General features: G+C 46.2%; 1 protein-coding gene across 41 annotated transcripts in view; it reads right to left on the reverse strand.

The window, feature by feature from the left end:
* Positions 1–17529, reverse strand: part of ANK3 (ankyrin 3) — a 493966-nt gene that overhangs the window by 139615 nt on the left and 336822 nt on the right. For all 41 annotated transcript variants that reach the window (XM_077350673.1, XM_077350676.1, XM_077350705.1 and 38 more), the window contains 5 exons: positions 11933–12130; positions 9555–9653; positions 7976–8074; positions 3722–3820; positions 1607–1804 (listed from right to left, as the gene is read on the reverse strand). In XM_077350673.1, coding sequence (XP_077206788.1) covers positions 1607–1804; positions 3722–3820; positions 7976–8074; positions 9555–9653; positions 11933–12130 — 693 coding nt within the window. The remainder of the gene's footprint in view (positions 1–1606; positions 1805–3721; positions 3821–7975; positions 8075–9554; positions 9654–11932; positions 12131–17529) is intronic.

A 17529-nucleotide genomic window follows, 5' to 3' on the forward strand; every position in this document is an offset into this window, starting at 1 on the left:
CCATGGTACATTTTGTCCTCTTAATTTTTGTCCTAGGATCAGCCACCTTTAAAAAAAATTAATCTGAAAGGATATAAATGCTTCACAGCTAAAATACTCTAGGCAAGCACTTTGTAACGTTCTAGAGTGCTCCTAAACATGCAGCTGGGCCTTCCCCCTCAACCCCTTCCTCTGCCTTCAACATTGCATCAAGTCTGGTTTGGCTTTAAATTTGGCAGGCATCCGTGGCTCTTCCTAGTCCAAGAAGCCCTGGTCCCTTCTTGTACCAAAGTCTCAGTAGCTAAGCAATCTTTGGAGGACTATAATAGCAATTGGATGGGACTTTTCTTCTGCTGCCAATTTCTCTTCCTGGGATTCAGACAGCCGTTCTATGCAGAATGCAGAATGAGATGGTAAAAGTCAGGGCTGTCCCAATTTAGACTGTAAGAGGTGTGTGTGTGTGTGTGTGTGTGTGTGAGAGAGAGAGATGTTTCTCAATGTTTCCCTGCAGAAAAAAAGTTCTGTGCAAGATGTCCTAGCTGAGAGAGAGAAAAAGAAAGCATAGCCCTAATATGCGGATTTTATAGCTGGGAAGCTTCTAACATGAAGGGACATTTAAAATGGGACATCCCTACTTGCAATCTGAAATGGTCCCATCAAGAATCCCACTGCTTTGTTCTACCCACCTCATTGTGCTTAGAATATCTTTACAGGTATAGAATTGTCACAGACTGAACTGACAAACAACACAAAGACTTCGGCAAGCCATCTCTTTGATGCCAAATTATAGTCGGTTCTCTCATCTTACTTTGATGAAGAAGTGCTTGCGACTACAGTTCGACCTGTCACTTGGTTGTGATTATATTTGATTACTGCAACTTGCTCTATGCTGGGCTGCCCTTGAAGCTGTTTCGGAAGCTTCATCTTCTCCAGAAGGAGGCTGCATTGGCCCTTACAGGGACCCAATGGAGAATAAACATACAGCCGGTGCTCTCCCAGCTGCACCAGCTCCAGATGGAGGAATGGATCAGATCCAAGGTTCCGGTTGAAACCTTCAAAGCCCTAAAAAGTCTCAGATCTTTGTATCTCCGGGATCACCTCTTCCATTATGTCTTCCAAAGAACATTATGTTGTAGCAAACAAAGGAAGTTAAATTGACCTCAACCAGGCCCAGGGCCTTTTTAGCTCTGGCCCCGGCCTGGTGAAACACCCTACCAAATAAGATCAGGGCCCTGCAGGACCTTAACCAGTTCTGCAGGGCTTGCAAGATGGAGCTGTTTTGCCAGGCCTGAAAGGACTTGACAGTTTGCTGGCTTCCCTGTCTACAACCCATCCAACAAAATACTAATGAATTTTGTTACTCCTCCCCCTCCCTTTCACTTGGGGAAGGTGATGGCTTAATTTTTTTAAACACCCTGATATTCAATGTTTAATCCTTTATGTATTTGAGTCCTTTTTATAAGGTAGGGAGGGGCAGGGTACAAATGCAAAAGTAAATAAATACATAATAAGATATTCCCTGGTGGGGGGGCTCCTTCTGTACTCCTGGGTATAGGCTGGCCATCCCCTAACGACTATCAAAACCTTCTCGCACAGAGTCCATCAACAGAGCCCCAAGTCCCCTCACCTTGGTAGTTATACTTAAGGAGGCACCGTGGTCCAAGAGGACGGATGCGACATCTTCGTGTCCTTCTCGTGCCGAGAGGTGCAACGGTGTGTACCCCGACGTGGTGGCAGCATTGGGAGACGCCCCTTGCTGCAACAGCTGCTGGACTATATCGGCTTTCCCCAACCGTGCAGAGATGTGCAGTGGCGTTTGGTCATCCTTAAAGGTGTAGAAGAAAGGAGACGCAGATGGTGAGCACATATTACTAGCAACAATCTAGAATTCAGGTCACTTGGATATCGCCACAATCCCGTTGCATCCCTTGTGCAGTACACTGCAGGTGTGTATGGTGTGTGTGGGGATAAATTAGTGACTCCACCCTGCCTGCTTTCTGGACCACTTTGGTAAGGCCAGAAGGTGTGGGAGTGGAGGAGGTTCAGCAGAGCCCTAGGTTTTCCCTGCCTTCCTCCTGGCAGCCAGTGGTGTCCTCCTGGGTCTAAAGCTGCTATAGATCTGATACCCACCAACAAGGTAAGCCCAGTCCTGTCAGATCTAAGAGGCTAAGCAGGATTGACCCTGGCTAGCACTTGGAAGGGTGACCTCCAAGGAATACCAGGATCATGGGGAAGGGGGCGGGCAATGGCAAACCAACTCCAAAAATCTCTTGCCTGGCAACCAGACAATCTTAGGAACTCTGGCTAAGTCACACACTTCACAAGGTAAGTATAAATATAACCTACCATCACCATCTGCATGCTCCTCCCACCACCCCTCAGACTTGTGAGATTTCTAGGTCTTGAGAGGCTCTCACTGTGCTGCTGTTTGAACAAGTCAAAGGGGCTGGACCTGACACCCAGCTGATTTCAGATTCTTGTTCAGTTCTGGAGGTACTTGCCAATGGGAGCCTTGGATGTAGATCTAGCATTGGTCATACCCCAGAACTTTCATGAGGCATGTTTTGAAAGGATCCTGTTTGTTTAATCTTACCCATTTCATCTGCATAGCTTATTAGGTTACATCAGACTGTGAAACTAGTATGCATTATCTGTTTATGGACTACCCTTTCAAAGCACTGTTTTCTACTTGTGTAGTTCAACTTGCTGCATTGTTTGACAGATTAGGCCTGATTTTTTTTTTTGCACTCTTTCTAATATTTGTAGTCCTTATCCTATTGAATTGCTTATTAGGCATCTCCTGCTACTTTGAATGCATTGCTTAGAACAGCTAGGACAGTGACTCAAATACGTATAGTCTCCCTCAGACACCCATGTTTTACAGAAGGCTGCCTGAGGCTTAGTCTTGAAGGACTGAAATTTCGGTATCATTTCATGAATGATCCCGCTTTGGAAGCCCAGGATGCATGTCCTTACCAAATCAATAAGCACCCACGGTCCCATCTCTCCAGTATGCTTATGTTTAAAAGAGAGAAGAGGTACAGGGAGGCAGTATCACAGGACTTCCAGTTGGGGTGATACCTCTGTAAATTTGTATTAGGTCTGAACTATAGGGTGGAGCTTGTTTCACTGCCACAGAAGTCCCTTGAGTGCTAATTATTTCCAGAGCAACACCAGGCTTCCCTGGGAACTCTCCATGGTCCTGCAGATACACCCTCATACTTGCTACCTAGAATCTCTGACTTGCTACCTAAAATCTCTGGCTAAACCCCTGCCCTCTGGTGCTGGTTTCCCACATTGGGTCTGGCCAGTGTTCTCTGCATACTGATAATCTAACTGGCATAGGAAAATGTGGCTTCCTAAGAGTTCAGTGGTGTCAGCAAATAATAAAATAATGGTAATTCTACTGAGGTGAATGCAGGTGGTTTATCTATCCCATCAGGCCTCCAGGTCAAACGGTGGTCCTGTGTGGTTCTTTGTAGTGTTGCAAGAACACAAATGAATACATAAACTTGCCCTAAATGGAAGCAGAGCCTTGGTGCATCAAGGTCTGCATTTTCTACTCTGCCTCACAGGAGCTCTCCATGATCTCAGAGGGAGACCCAGAACATGACCCTTTGAACAGGAGAGGAGATGGAAGAACCTGGGTTTGCAAAGTAGCTGTTCTGCCACTAAGCCACGGCCCTTCTCTCCAACGCACGACTCTCGCAATGCCAATCCAATACAAACTCAATCACCTTACCTTGGCTTTTGCTTCTACCTGAGCTCCGTTCTGTACTAAGTACCGGACAACTTCCGACTGGCCAGCTCTTGCGGCCATATGAAGGGCCGTCTCTCCCCTCTATGAAGAGAAGATCTTGTTAGAAGTCATGCTGCTAACTCTCCCCAACCCCCTAGAAACCAACACTTAAACAAGACGGGTTGTATCAATAATCACGGAAGCTGCACTCCCTCGTTGGGACAGAAATAATCACCCTCTGAACAGTTCTAAGGTGCAGCCTGGGAAGAGAATGCAACAGCCTGTCAATATCTGACCTCCAGCTCTGGCCCTCCAACAGTAATTTATTCCAGTATTGATCTTCTTTTCAACTACTCAGGCGCATCACTGTTTTTTTGGTTGCTGTTGTTGTTGTTGTTTTTTGTCGAAGACAGTGATGTCCTCTTGAAAATATGGTACTCTATTTGTTTAATTAATGGGCCTTCCACAGTTCATCAACATTTGTAATTATACCAAACGTTACGTGCTCAAACATATATACGTATCAGTTGTACTCTTAACAGTCCTAGTAGCTGTTCTCCGCTAGTGAGCATTCAGCTGGGCAGATCAAATTAACCAAATGAACAATGAGAAGAATTAAAAAACACGACCGAACTGTAGAACTCCACAGCCTGAATCCATAAGAGTGTCTCAACAAGGAAACGGGTAAAACAGCTTTCTTTTTAAGGAAGGAAGCTGCTTTCTAGAATGCTTTTGCATTCCAAGGAATTATCTTTTTGACAACAGGAAATGCTGTTTATCGCTCAGAAGGGACTACAGGAATTAATAACCTGAAATGGTTTCATAGAGCAAACGGTCAAAGCAATATTCCATGACATTGTATCTGTGGAAGTGTGCATGCACACGAAAGCTCATACCTTGAATAAACCTTTGTTGGTCTTAAAAGTGCCACTGGACTCTAAATTTGGTCAACACAATACTTAAGGGCCAGGCCTGCCTCTTGCTATGGCAAATGTTGCAAGGGACAGTCAATGAGAAGGTGTAGTTAAAAACTGCTCAGTCTCTCTGTGTGTATAGTCATGTAGCCCAGCTATTTCAGTTTGTTGCAAATGCATCTCCATTTTTTTTTAGCACCCGTCCAGAAGGCCTCTGGGCAGAAGGAAGCAATCTAGCATGACTGCGCGGACACCGCCAATATGTCCTAACAATCTGTTGCAAGCTGTCTGCCTCATCAACAGGGCTTGCCTCGACATGGAAAAGCCCCCCTCCCTCTCCCTTCCCAGTCTTCTGGGGATTACGTTACTCAAGGAATCGAATGCCCCGTCTCTCAAAACTCAGACATGTGGAACAATAATCAATGAGCTCTTTGTCTTCTTCATTCCAGTATAAAAGCAGATGGGGGGGAGGGGAGTTGCAGAGTAAAAATGTAAGGGAGAGAAGGGAAGCGCAGGGGAAAACTCTTTGGCCTTCTTCTGAACGCAAGGTACAAATCGTTGACTTCACATTCATCAGGGCGCTGTCTGAATGAATTTTGGACAGCAGCCTCCCATCTCGGAAGAGCCGATTCCTATATCATGTAGCAGCGAACCCCCATAATGCAATGGGTGTATGTTCATCGGTCTCCCTGGGAAGGATACCTGCACAACAAACAGGCCCTTCTCAGAGCCAAGTGCTTGACACCTTGCTGACTTAGCCAGCTTCAGCTGAATGGGTCATCAGTTGCTGGGTTATTGCAAGAAGCTACTTCCTGGTGGCCGCAAAGCCCAGAGTCCCGCCTACCACAGCAGCAAAGGCATTGTCTACCCTCTCCCATGTTCCGTCCCATGAACAGAACGACTGAAACGAGAGTGATCATGTCGCTTACAATTCCAGAAGGTTAGTGGAATCAGCCTGTTTTAGGGAGAGTCAAGATGGCGGCCCAGGTGGACTTTAAAAGACATGCAAAAAGACATGTGGGACTGCCTTCTACCTCGTTCCCCCTCCCCAAGAGATTTATAATCGAATTGACAAATCTCCATCCCCAGACAAGTCAAACTGGCCTCAGCCAGAGCCAGGACCTTTCCAGCCAGCCTGGTGGAACACTCTTCCGTGACGCTTCTGCAGGGCTTGCAAGAAGAGCTGTTCCACCAGGCCTATGTTTGAGGCCTACCAATAAGCTGGCCTCTCTACATAAACGACAGCCATATGAACGCCATTCAATTATGAGAGCCAGCATGGTGTAGTGGTTAAGAGCAGTGACCTCTAATCTGGTGATCTGGGTTTGATTCCCTGCTCCTCCCCATGCAGCCAGCAGGGTGACCTTGGGCTCATCCCAGCCCTGATAGAACTGTTCTCACAGAGCAGACACTCTCAGAGCTCTCTCAACCTCACGCACCTCACAGGGTGTCTGTCGTGGGGATAAGACAGGAAGGCAATTGTAAGCGGCTTTGAGTCCCCTTCGGGCAGTGAACAGCGGAGTCTAAAAACCAACTCTTCTATTAGCATTGCATCATTTTACATTCCCCTTCCTCCTACCGGAGAGAAAGCACTGAGCTCCTTTGATGGTTTTAATGTGAATCATATTTTAAGGCTTACACTGTTTTGATGCTTGTTTTACTGTATGATACATTGTAAGCCGCCCTGAACCCGCCATTGACAATTAATTAAATTAGTTAATATTTTATAGCATTGTAAACTTCCACTGCAGCAGAGCCCATTTCTTCCAAAGCACCCCTCCAGCACTTCCAACATCCTCCCCCCCCCCCGCCCCCGATCTCCTCCATTTAAGTTCCCTTGTTGGCACATAAATCCCATCGCCCTTTGGAAATTCTCTCCATCTTGACGCTTCCATAGTTCTTAGGGCTGACTCCAATGTAATATGCCCAACAGGCCACACACCCAAAAAAGGCTTAAATGTGGCAATGCTCCATGCAAGTAACTATTATGCTGACACTGCCTGGGCACCTTGTATGTTGCGTGAACAGACCTTATGGCCCTGGGCCAGCCCACCGCTGCCCACACAGAGTGCCACTGTTTGGAAATATTCCAGCTCCACTGTGGGTGGCACAGCATTTAGCCCAGACTTCTGCTGGAGGCAGCGTTGCTTCTGTGGGCAGCATAATGAGCGAGAGCACTAATTGCACTAAACAACGCGAGCAACAGTCATTAGGCCAAAGCTAAGAGCATTGATTTAGTGCATGTTTATGCCATGCTTCCACCACGGAGCTCATGGCAATGTACTTGGTTCCCTCCTCCTCAATTTTTTCTTCCCAAGAACTCTGTGAGGTTGGCTAGGATGAGGGAGAATCTCTGGGCCAAGGTCACCCAGGACGTTTCATGGCAGAGTGGGGATTTAAACTCGGGTCATAGAATCATAGAGCTGGAAGGTAGCTCCCTCCAGGGTCATCTAGTTCAGCCCCCTGCACAGTGCAGGAAACTCACAATGACCTGTCCATCCACAGCGACCTCAATTCCATATCCAGATGATGCCCCCACCCCAAGAAAACCAGAATCCCTGGGCAGTCTGGCCTGGAGGAAATTAGGCTCCCAACCCCAAAGTGGCTATCGGCATTTCACCGGGCATGCAAGAAAGGGACTTACAAGCTCTCATCCAGTACCCTAACCACTATACCACACTGGCTCAACAGGGTGTTCACATATGTGTACATTGATCCTAAAAGTCAGAGCTTATCCAGATGACCGCTTCCAAAGTTTTATAGTGGTCATTACAGGCTACCACCAAGAAAGCAGGAGGTATCTCAAGAAGAGTCTGTTCCCTTTCTTCTCAGAAATACTTAGTACAGGAATGCAGTTTAGTACCTTGAAGAACTTATGCAAGCTCATGTGATCAAGGTGGCTCAATGCAGGAATATATGCAACTGTCTTATACTGAATCAGACTGCTGGTCCATCAAGGTCAGTATTGTCTACTTGGACCAGCTGGGCCAGAGGGCGCATGAAGACGTTAAAAAATATACTATCCACCCATTTGGGAAACCATCCTAAGGCTGTTCACGAAACCCTGGTTGAGAAAGCCTGTTCTAACTGCCTTCTAAGATGTTCTAAGATGCCAAGGACTGACCTTCTGCATGCCAGGCCAATGATCTACTACTGAGCCCTTCCCCCACACGGACTATAGAGATCCTAAGCAATTAAATTGTTCCTCCAAGTCCTGCTTGGCTCTCTTTCTGGTAAAGCTCAGACATTCTGAAAATGTGCGACAGCACTGGGAGAATCTCACAGGTCTGTTAACATTGGAGGCTCTATTGTGCCGAGACCATAGGTGGAAACTGGTGCTCACCACGTTCGTTGTATTGGGTGATGATCCATGATGCATCAGCTGTGAAACGATATTTACATGTCCCATGAAGGCAGCGACATGGATCGGAGTTAGACCGGACTGAAAAAACAACGACAAATAAGAAAAACGAATTGGGGGTGATCTGGTGGCACAGCACGTTAGGGCTAAACTGGGCTGTCAAACCTTAATGGTTAGTGAAAGATTTAATTGTAAAATTTTGATTTCCAATAATATTTTTTGTGCATGTGGTATTTGAAAACTAAAGAACCTGATTTGTAGACGGTCGGAGGTCTTTTCTAAATGTTTTTTTGTTGTTGTTTTTGTATGTTTTTGGTTTTTGGGAGAGGTGTATTTATTATTATTATTATTTGTTATTGGGAGTTATAGAAGTGGTGTTGTGTAGTGTTTTATAGGTTTTGTGCATTTTTTGTGGTTGTGTAAAACTTTCCATAAAAATGAACAATTTGGGGTTTTGCACTCTGTATTGGCTGGCTGTAAGCCTACTGGTTTTGAATGAACATGGCTATTACAGAAGCTGCACCTGCTGCATTCACACAGTGCGTTCTTGTTTCGTTCACTGAGATTTCATCTTTAAGTGCCAAATGAGCCCTGTCCTGTACAAACTCCAAATTAATGATTTCATGCAAGGTAGTTAACTCAGGTGTTGTGCTGGACAGATTGACAAGTGGATAATGCACCATTTCATGCAGATATGAAAGGGGGGAGATACAAGATTGGGCACAGAAGCCAGCATCCTGAGCATCTCAGCTTTCCTCTTTCTTAAAAAGCGAGTTTCTAGGCCTCAAGGTCAAGAAAGTGTAGACATATGTGTTGTGAATGCTTAAAGAGACCTCTGCAGAGAACGGTTCGACTCAATAGGATTTCTATCCAGTGGGCCTCCTGTGCCTTTCACACGTACAGAAGGTGTGGGACAAGAAATGCACAATGTCCACCGAGATGCTAATTTGCACAGGGTGCAGAAATCAGCCTTTCTTTAGCATAGGGCACATACGTGCCTCAGTGTATGCCCTATGCCAGCCTTTCTCAACTTTTTTCTTACCAATGAGAACCCCCTGAAACATTCTTCAGGCATTGAGAAACCCCAGAAGTTCCATGACCATGCAGAATATGGTTGGGAGGCAGAGCTGTGCCCATGCCCACCCAGGGCCATTCCCGCCCCCTCCAGGCCCATCATTGGCCATTGGGGGGGGCAGGTCAACATGACCGTATATGGTCATATCACCCAAGAAATGTTTAACAAATTTAAAAACTATATTAAAAATTAATTAACTTCCACCCATTTGGGAAACCCTGCCAGGGCTGTCAAGAAACCCCAGGGTTTTACGAAACCCTGATTGAGAAAGCTTGGCCTATGCTAAGCAATTCACGAATGCAGGTGGTTTTGCCCAAGTATCAAGGATCTCTGAAAGCAGGAAGTTTGTCAACAACTGGCATATGAGAAAAAGCTCAAAAAACAATGGCAAAAGCCACCCAGCTTCGCTGGAACATCTCCACCTCCCGCTGTTCTCCGCATTTGTTTACTGAAAACTTAACAGTGCGTGCAATCAATGTGCCTTACCTCGGTGACAGCTTGGATGGACGCCCCGTGTTTCAGCAGAAGTTCCATAACTTTAATTCTATTCTTTTTGCAGGCAATGTGGAGAGGTGTGAAACCATTCTGCAAAATTAGGAATTTGACAAACATGAATGGCAGGAGATAACTTCTCCGAACTGTCTTCCCAGCTGCTTGATGTCCCCCCCCCCCCAAACTATTCCACGGCACCTAACTTTTATTTCCTTTTGGCTTGGCTGGAAGGAAGGCTAATGATAAGCAGCACTTTGAAAGGGGGGAGGGGAGAAGGGGGCACCCACCCAGCAACAGCACCCAGTGAAGCTGCCATTTCATTGCACATGAAATGGCGGAAAGAAGCAAAACAACAAACTGTCCCTAACATCAAAGATCTGCTCACAGCATTTTCTTGAAAGTTGATGCCAACCTGTATAGACATCAAAGCGGCATCGTGGGCTCATTTTAAAAACAGGTGACAGAACTGGGCCTCCCATCCGATCGAGATTAGCTCCCTTTGCCACGGGAGGGGAAAAGGTACCATACGCTTTCGTAACACACAGTCAGGGGGCCTCTACCTCTTCTAGATGAGTCAAAACAGACATTCATTGCCTCTTTGGAGTGGATGTCTCTGGTTTATTTTCTATTGTTATTATTCAAAATAAGGATCAGGAGAGAGAAAAGTCTTGGCCAATGGAACCAGACCCAAATGGCTTGAGTTTCATACTAGCCACTCTGGCCAGTACTCAGAGATATAAGGTTCCATAGCAGATAACTTGGTGTAAAAGCACATTTCCCATCTCAAGAGTTTGGGCAGCCCACATGGGCATGAAAACAATGCATTTTAGATTTTGCTGCAAGAATATAAGGAGCTATGACGTCACGAAAACTGCCTTTTAAACAAATGATATAATAGAATGTGTAACTTTTTCTTGTGGTGGGGAAATGGAGATTCAGAAGCCATAACCCACTTGAGATGCATCTCTGCTCATGATAACTCATTTTGACTCAGAAGTAACTGCCACTATGCTCAGTGGGGCTTATGTGCAGATAAGTGTGCAGGAACAGAGCAGTCTTGAGTCTCCTGCTACTCAGAGAGGCTGGACCAGCATGCACACAGTATGGCATAGAGAGCAGGGCATTTACAGCTTCCCAAAGTATGCTGGATCGGTCCACTGTATGTGATTTTAGAAAAAAAAATCCAATATCAGTTCTAGGATTGGGATTGGGCTAGATAAAATAGAATTTTGCATATGTACTAACCCTAGAAAAATGAGTCCTTTACATTCTAACCCCACCTAAGCAGGACGAAAGAAAAGCTAAACCAAATACTCCATTTGAAATGGTTTGTTATGGATTCACACAAAGCATAGGATAAAAATTACCCCCTCCCCTTTGTTACATCCTCAACGGCAGTGGTTCTCAACCTTCCTAATGTCGCGACCCTTTAATACAGTTCCTCATGTTGTGGTGACCCCCAACCATAAAATCATGCAAGTGTTCTTTCACAGAAATTAAACCGAAACTGACCAACGGCATGAAGATCCATTGATCATGATTGTTTTTCCCCCCAGGGTTTCTCAGTTCAGTTCTGTCCCATCATGCCGATCTCATTCTTTTCTGCTGCTCCAGAAAGGATAGCCCCCCCACTCCCCGGCCAAGCTGCTTGCCCTGCCGTGACCTCTGTGAAAGGGCCGTTCAACCCCCAAAGGGGTCCCGACCCCCAGGCTGAGAACCACTGCTCAACGGGAAAGCAGGAACATACTTGCAAAAAGGAAAGTTTGTTTTTCTCTTCACTATTTCTCTAGTGCACAAGCCTGTTCCCCCTCCCCACACAACTTAATTCTTGCTTAGCAAACATCAGAAGCCTTTGGCCAAAGCATTTTTCTCCTATTTGAAAAGCCACCATTTCATCTGTTTCCCCCCAAACAGTCTTAATGCTCTGTTGGCCAATCTAGCCATTTCTCACCAATCAACAACCAGCCTTTACCCACTCACACAAGGCTGACACTGGCTTGACACTAACATTGGCTGACCAATGGGCACAACTCCTTGTCTTCCATGCCAGGGGTAGTCAACCTGTGGTCCTCCAGATGTCCATGGACTACAATTCCCATGAGCCCCTGCCAGCAAATGCTGGCAGGGGCTTATGGGAATTGTAGTCCATGGACATCTGGAGGACCACAGGTTGACTACCCCTGCTCCATGCAATTCGGACACCCCTCAACATATGTTATTGGTTAGAGAAACACCTGAAACATGCTCATGAGGACAGCAGGCCAACGCCTCTTTTCTCGGGGCCCGTGAGCAGCAATCCCAATCGCCTCTCCCCTCTTCCGCCTCTCCAGGAAGTGCCGATGGCGAACGGCAGCGATTCCGCACAGACTCACCAGTGCTTTGGCATTAGGGTTGGCTTTCTTGTCCAACAAGACCTTGGCGACCTTGTAGTGGCCACAGTGAGCAGCCACGTGCAGCGCTGTCAGGTAGTCGTTGGTGACGTCGTCCACCGGCACGTTGTGCTCGATCAGGAGCTGGACACAGTTGAGGTGGTCTCCCTGGGTGGCCATGTGCAAGGGAGACAGGCCGTTCTGGAAAGCCAAGGGGAAATGAGAAGAGGGTGATGTACGATGGGGCATGCCAAGGAACTGCAGTCGCTTTGGATGGGAACCCGTCATTGTTGCCCAGCTTTACAAGCTTTCCATGATTTATAGGGAGAACATAGCACAACCTTTTAATTCTGGCATTATTCGACTCAGCAAGAAGAATGTCTGTGGGAACTTGAAAGTGGCCTGAGGGAAAGTGCCAGTTTTTTTTTTTTAAAGCACCCTGGTGTTTACAGGTAGAACTAAGTCAGAAGCCCAGCTCTCTGAACAATGCATAGCCAGTCCTAACAACCCCACAAGGCAGTCCTGAGCAGAATTATACACTTGTAGGTCCATGATGCACACCGCCCTGAGCCGCCTCACTGGGCAGAGTGGTTTATAAATAAAAGAAAAAAATTGAGCCCTGACCTGGATGGCACAGGCTAGCCTGATCTTGTCAGAAGCTAAACAGGGTAAGCCCTGGTAGTACTTGGATAGGAGACCACCAAGGAAGACCAGAGGAACTAATCAGAGAGGTAGATAATGGCAAGCCACCTTGGTATGTCTCTTGCAAATCCCACGAGGAGAGAGAGAGAGAGAGAGAGAGAGAGAGAGAGAGACTTATTCTGCATGGAGGCACTGCCTCCTGCTTGCAAACGTGGGGTTGTAAGCCGCACATTTGTAAGCCTCCTCATGGGAGACTCCTCCCGCGTTTTCCCTCCACCTCATTGCAGCTTTTGCCTTCCGACGAGATGGCAAGGGAAAATAAGTCAAACTTCGCTCCCCCCTCCCGCTCCTTGGCTTGTCAATCACAGCAAACCACCAATCAAAGCACAGTGGTTGACTTGGAGACACAAACTTCTGCCTGCCCCCGAACCCTACAATTATTTTTTAAAGTGCACTTCTGCATTGTCACAACATAAATGCATTTTAATAGAAAAATCAATATTCTGCATTGCCATGGGAAAATGCCACAACGATAAATCATCCCCCCATCCCCCCATCTCTCAGGTGGGGGATTCATGGTGTTTCGGACTCTATGTTTGGGTACAGTTGTGACAAGCTGGACATGGTAACTGGTCCCTGAAAAGTGAGTGTGTGTAAACTGTAGGCTTAAAAACAAAGAGCATGGATGCCTAGCTGATCGGGAGAGGGCTGCTTCATCACACCCTCCTCTTTTCCCGTTCATTCACCTCCACCAGAAAACACAAACAGTACTGTGTTTTGCCTGCCTGATCCCAAAAAGACCATGGACACTTTAGGTAAAATTTTAACTTATGCAAAGTCACTCTGCAGTTCCACAGTTAATGCAGAAGGGAGTGCAGGTTGCAAGGGTAGGCAAAACGCTGCAGGGACTGTCCTGAGTTTCTCCTTCCATACAGGCTTGCCCCCTGACGTGAAGTGAGATAACAGGTGGAAAATCCAATTTTGGTTATTTCCTCATCTTGAGGCAAATCTGGCCAAAACTTGAGCCAGCTCCTGAACAACCGTGGGATGCAGACAACATCATGTGGAAGAAACTCTAAAACCCGTCAGCAACCAGAGGCTGTCCAGGGGCAGATTCCTCATGTGGAATTGGCCAGAGAGAGGGTCTCAAGACGTTTTATGAGCACTGCCCACAGAAAGGGCAATGCTCATTTATCAATATGCATATCATAGAAACACATGTGCCATTCAGTTCATTCAGTTGCAGTGGCTAGTCTAGGTTTGTTGCCAACTTACAGATCTTTAGTTGAGGGGTGGGGGGGGGGGGAATATCCTAAACCTTTCCCCTTCCAATTACAGATGGGCAGTTTGACTCAGATAAGTCAAAAAGTACCCAAATCAATGCTGATTCAAGTACTATTTTTGCTTATCGAAGCCAAACTGCCCATTCTCTGCATTCAAAAGGTCGGAATCAGAGTGGCTGAACTGTGAGTTGATGATTAGGCCATGATTCAGCATGCATCTCCACACTCCTGCTTTCTCAAGCAGCTCCTGAGAAGGCGGGGGGGGGGGGGAGAGCACATGCTGAACATCTGATAATGACAGGACTGTAGTATCATCCATGTGGGTGAACATCAGTTTAAATGGCAAGATGGGATGAATTAAAATTGGAAATAGGGATGTGCACACACAAAAAATCGTACCATTTCCGAAACAATTTGGCCAATTCTAAATGGCACGAATACCCCTTCACCTTTTCGGATTAGGCCAAATTGATTTGGAGGAAAAGGTTTCAGCAGAGAGCATCTCTGCTGCCTGAGAAGGGGGGTGGGAGAGTGCACCCACCAAACAGCTGATAATGACAGGCAGGCCGCTCCCAGCAGGGGAGGGATTTAAAGGGAGCAGGCCAGATGCCTATCATTATCAGCTGTTCAGTGTGCAGCTTTCATGGATTTTGCTACAGTACTAGCCATGGTAATGTCCTTAAAACAAAAGGACTGAAATGTGGCTTTCATTCTGAAACCTGCAGACCGGAGAAAACAAGAAGCAGTACCATATCACACGGGGTGCCCCCATGTTCCCACGATTAGCATACAACAGGCAATGATGGGCACTTCAGTGCCAGGACAGTCAAGGTGATGCAAAGGGTGTGAACCAGATCAGCCTTGGAAGACGAAGGGGAACAAACCTTCTCTCAGGTGACATAACGGAGACTGTATTTCATGTGGGAAAGGAAAGGCTGATGCTGCAATAAGGAAGTTAATGAGAATGTCTCAAGCTCCTCTTCATGCACGGTTGTCTTTTCCAAAATCACTGTCAGCCGTGCTGTTGTGATTTGGCAGAGCGGGGAAAGAACTAGAGAAGAGAGAACTCTGGAAGCCAAGTGTTGAGATCACCTTTGGAGAACCCAGGGGGCTCATACAGAGTCCCCTTGAATTGTTTAAAAAAATGTTTTTAAGCCAAAGCCAAATGTATTTCCTCCTGCCAAAATGATTTGTAGTTGTGAACTTTGCTAACACAGCCCCGTGAGAATTCAGAGTGTTGTTTCCTGTGTTACTCTTCAAAGAGCCATGACTTAAGATCCATGTCCTAAGAGGCATGCAAACCATTCCCTTTGGAATGACAGGGTGGGAGTTGACTATTCGACAGAGATATACAGCGATGCCATGAATATCCATCAATTTCTGCTCTGGAGACCAAAACGCCTGCACGGAACAGAAGTGTTCCGTACAGCCAGCAAACCTGCAAATGTTGTCTGTTGGCAAATGCATGGGGAAAGTGGTAGCTTAACTGCGCAAGCCGGCTGGGTCCAGGGCGCAGAGCGACAATTTCCATTAATTTAATTTTTGAATGGCAAGCATGAAATGCTGCAGCAGGCAACCACACGGTGTTCATCAAGAAATTCGTATTTGCAGTTACAGGTAAAGAGCTCTGAAGCGTAACGCCAATAAATGCGCAGAAAGAGATGAACATGAATAATAAGATAAGACGCAGAGGAACAAATCCTGAATCTGGTCTCTCAACAGGGAAATAGAAACAATCTAAAGACGCTGGTATTAGAAACTGAAAAATATTAGTAAGACTGAAGTCACTTTGGGTTAGGAGCAGACAATCCTCTCTGAAGATCAACAAAACTCACTGTGTGTGTCAAGCGTTGTCAAGTCTCAGTTGACTTATGACAACCCCCTTTTCAATCTTTTGACTGTGAAGGTACTGCTGAAACATTTTTCAGGCTTTGAGGTAGCAGGAAGTGATGTCAGCTGGCAACCACTTCCCTCTGGAAGTGATGGGAATCTCAGCCAGCAAAGGTTGAAATGGCCAGGGCACCTCCCCTTCCCCCCTCCAGGCCCATCATTGGCCACTTTGGGAGGGAGCAGGTCAACCTGCCCAATTGAGGGTAGATTTTAAAACAAACTTAAAACCCTTATTCACTTGGAGCAGGAAATGGCAGGCACAGGGTAGGAAGGCTTCCCCCACCTGCCATTTTGAAAACCCCCATGCTGCAGGACCATTGCGGTACCAAATGGTACCTTGGCATCCTGGTTGAGAAACCTTGCTGTAGGGTTTTCAAGGCAAGAGTCGAACAGAGGTGGTTTGCCATGGGTGATGGTGGACTCACTTGGTGGTTTCCCATCAAAGTACCAACCAGGGCCATCCTTTCTTTTAAGATGCAATGTGATTGGCTAGCCTGGGATATCCAGGTGAGGATATCAACCACAAAACACCACCTTGATACACAAAATGAAGGGGGAGAGAGAGAGAGAGAGAGAGAGAGAGAGAGGGCACACAACTTGACATGGTCGTATCGGCAGCTCCAGCCTTAGTTTCCTGTCTTAAGGTATACAGGTACTTAAGTACCCTTTACTCAGCAAAGGACAATGTCTGGCCAGCAGGAAATGCAAATTAATTAAATCCTTCTGTAACCTTCCAATAAAAATAGTACGTAAGGAAAATGCTAAGCTACACCTATTTTATTGTATGAAGATAATTTATTTTATTATTATTATTATTATTATTATTATTATTATTATTATTATTATTATTATTATTATTATTATTATTAAATGTACTAACCACCCCTCTCTGCACCCAGGCTTTTACTCTATGAAGAAGCATTCCAACACCTCCCTCCCTGTGGTACAGTCCAGAACCAGTCTGCTCCTGCGGAAAAGAACTAGGCCTGAGACAGCAACTTATTTGAGGGATGGTCTCACAGGATTCTGTACACCTGCCTGGAAACCGAACAAAAGAGCTCTCTTCTAAGATCCCTCTTATTTGAAGTACAAAGCAAAAAACGCCCCACAGAAACCCTTTCATTAGTAACGAAGTGAAGCCGCTCTGGTTTTTCTCCGTGTCTTTCCTTAAGCGTGGGCATGATAGAGTCGCAGTGTACTGTGTGCATGAGCTCATTAATGTCATTCACAAGGTATCTGGCCTCTCAGTTTACCACAGAAATCTTGTCAAAATTAACATATCAGAGAGGGAAAGAGACAGAGATAAAGATTTCAGGCAGCAGAAGCTCTTGGCTCTTAATATGAAGTTTTCATTTCCCTCCGTAGGCGGGCAGGTGATAGCGGAGGAGTCACTTCACTCCACGGTTATATAAGCCGGATTCTAGGCCAGCATCCCTCTCCTGCCATCACACAAATCATGCAGACTCAGAAAGGCCCCATATTTATTCCACACTTAGGAAGCAGAATTGCGGGGTTACACGTTTGAAAGGACAATTTTCTAAGGTGCTTTCAGACAGGTGAAGGGCATTGGGGTTAGAGAACCTGAGGGAACCTCAAAATGAAGGATGCAAAGGTGCCCCCAAATAATGCCATCGAAATTCCGCTCTGAAGGGTACCTGAAGTATCAGGGTACTGGAAGCAGGGGAGGAAAAGGACTACATTCCTCAGGGCCTTTTCACAAGTGGCATCCCAGATTGCCTTTGGAATCAGAGACGCAGATGCACGGGCAGCACACAAAGTAGAAAG

This window comes from Paroedura picta, chromosome 8 (genome assembly GCF_049243985.1).
Source record: "Paroedura picta isolate Pp20150507F chromosome 8, Ppicta_v3.0, whole genome shotgun sequence".
NCBI classification, from domain to species: Eukaryota; Metazoa; Chordata; class Lepidosauria; order Squamata; family Gekkonidae; genus Paroedura; species Paroedura picta.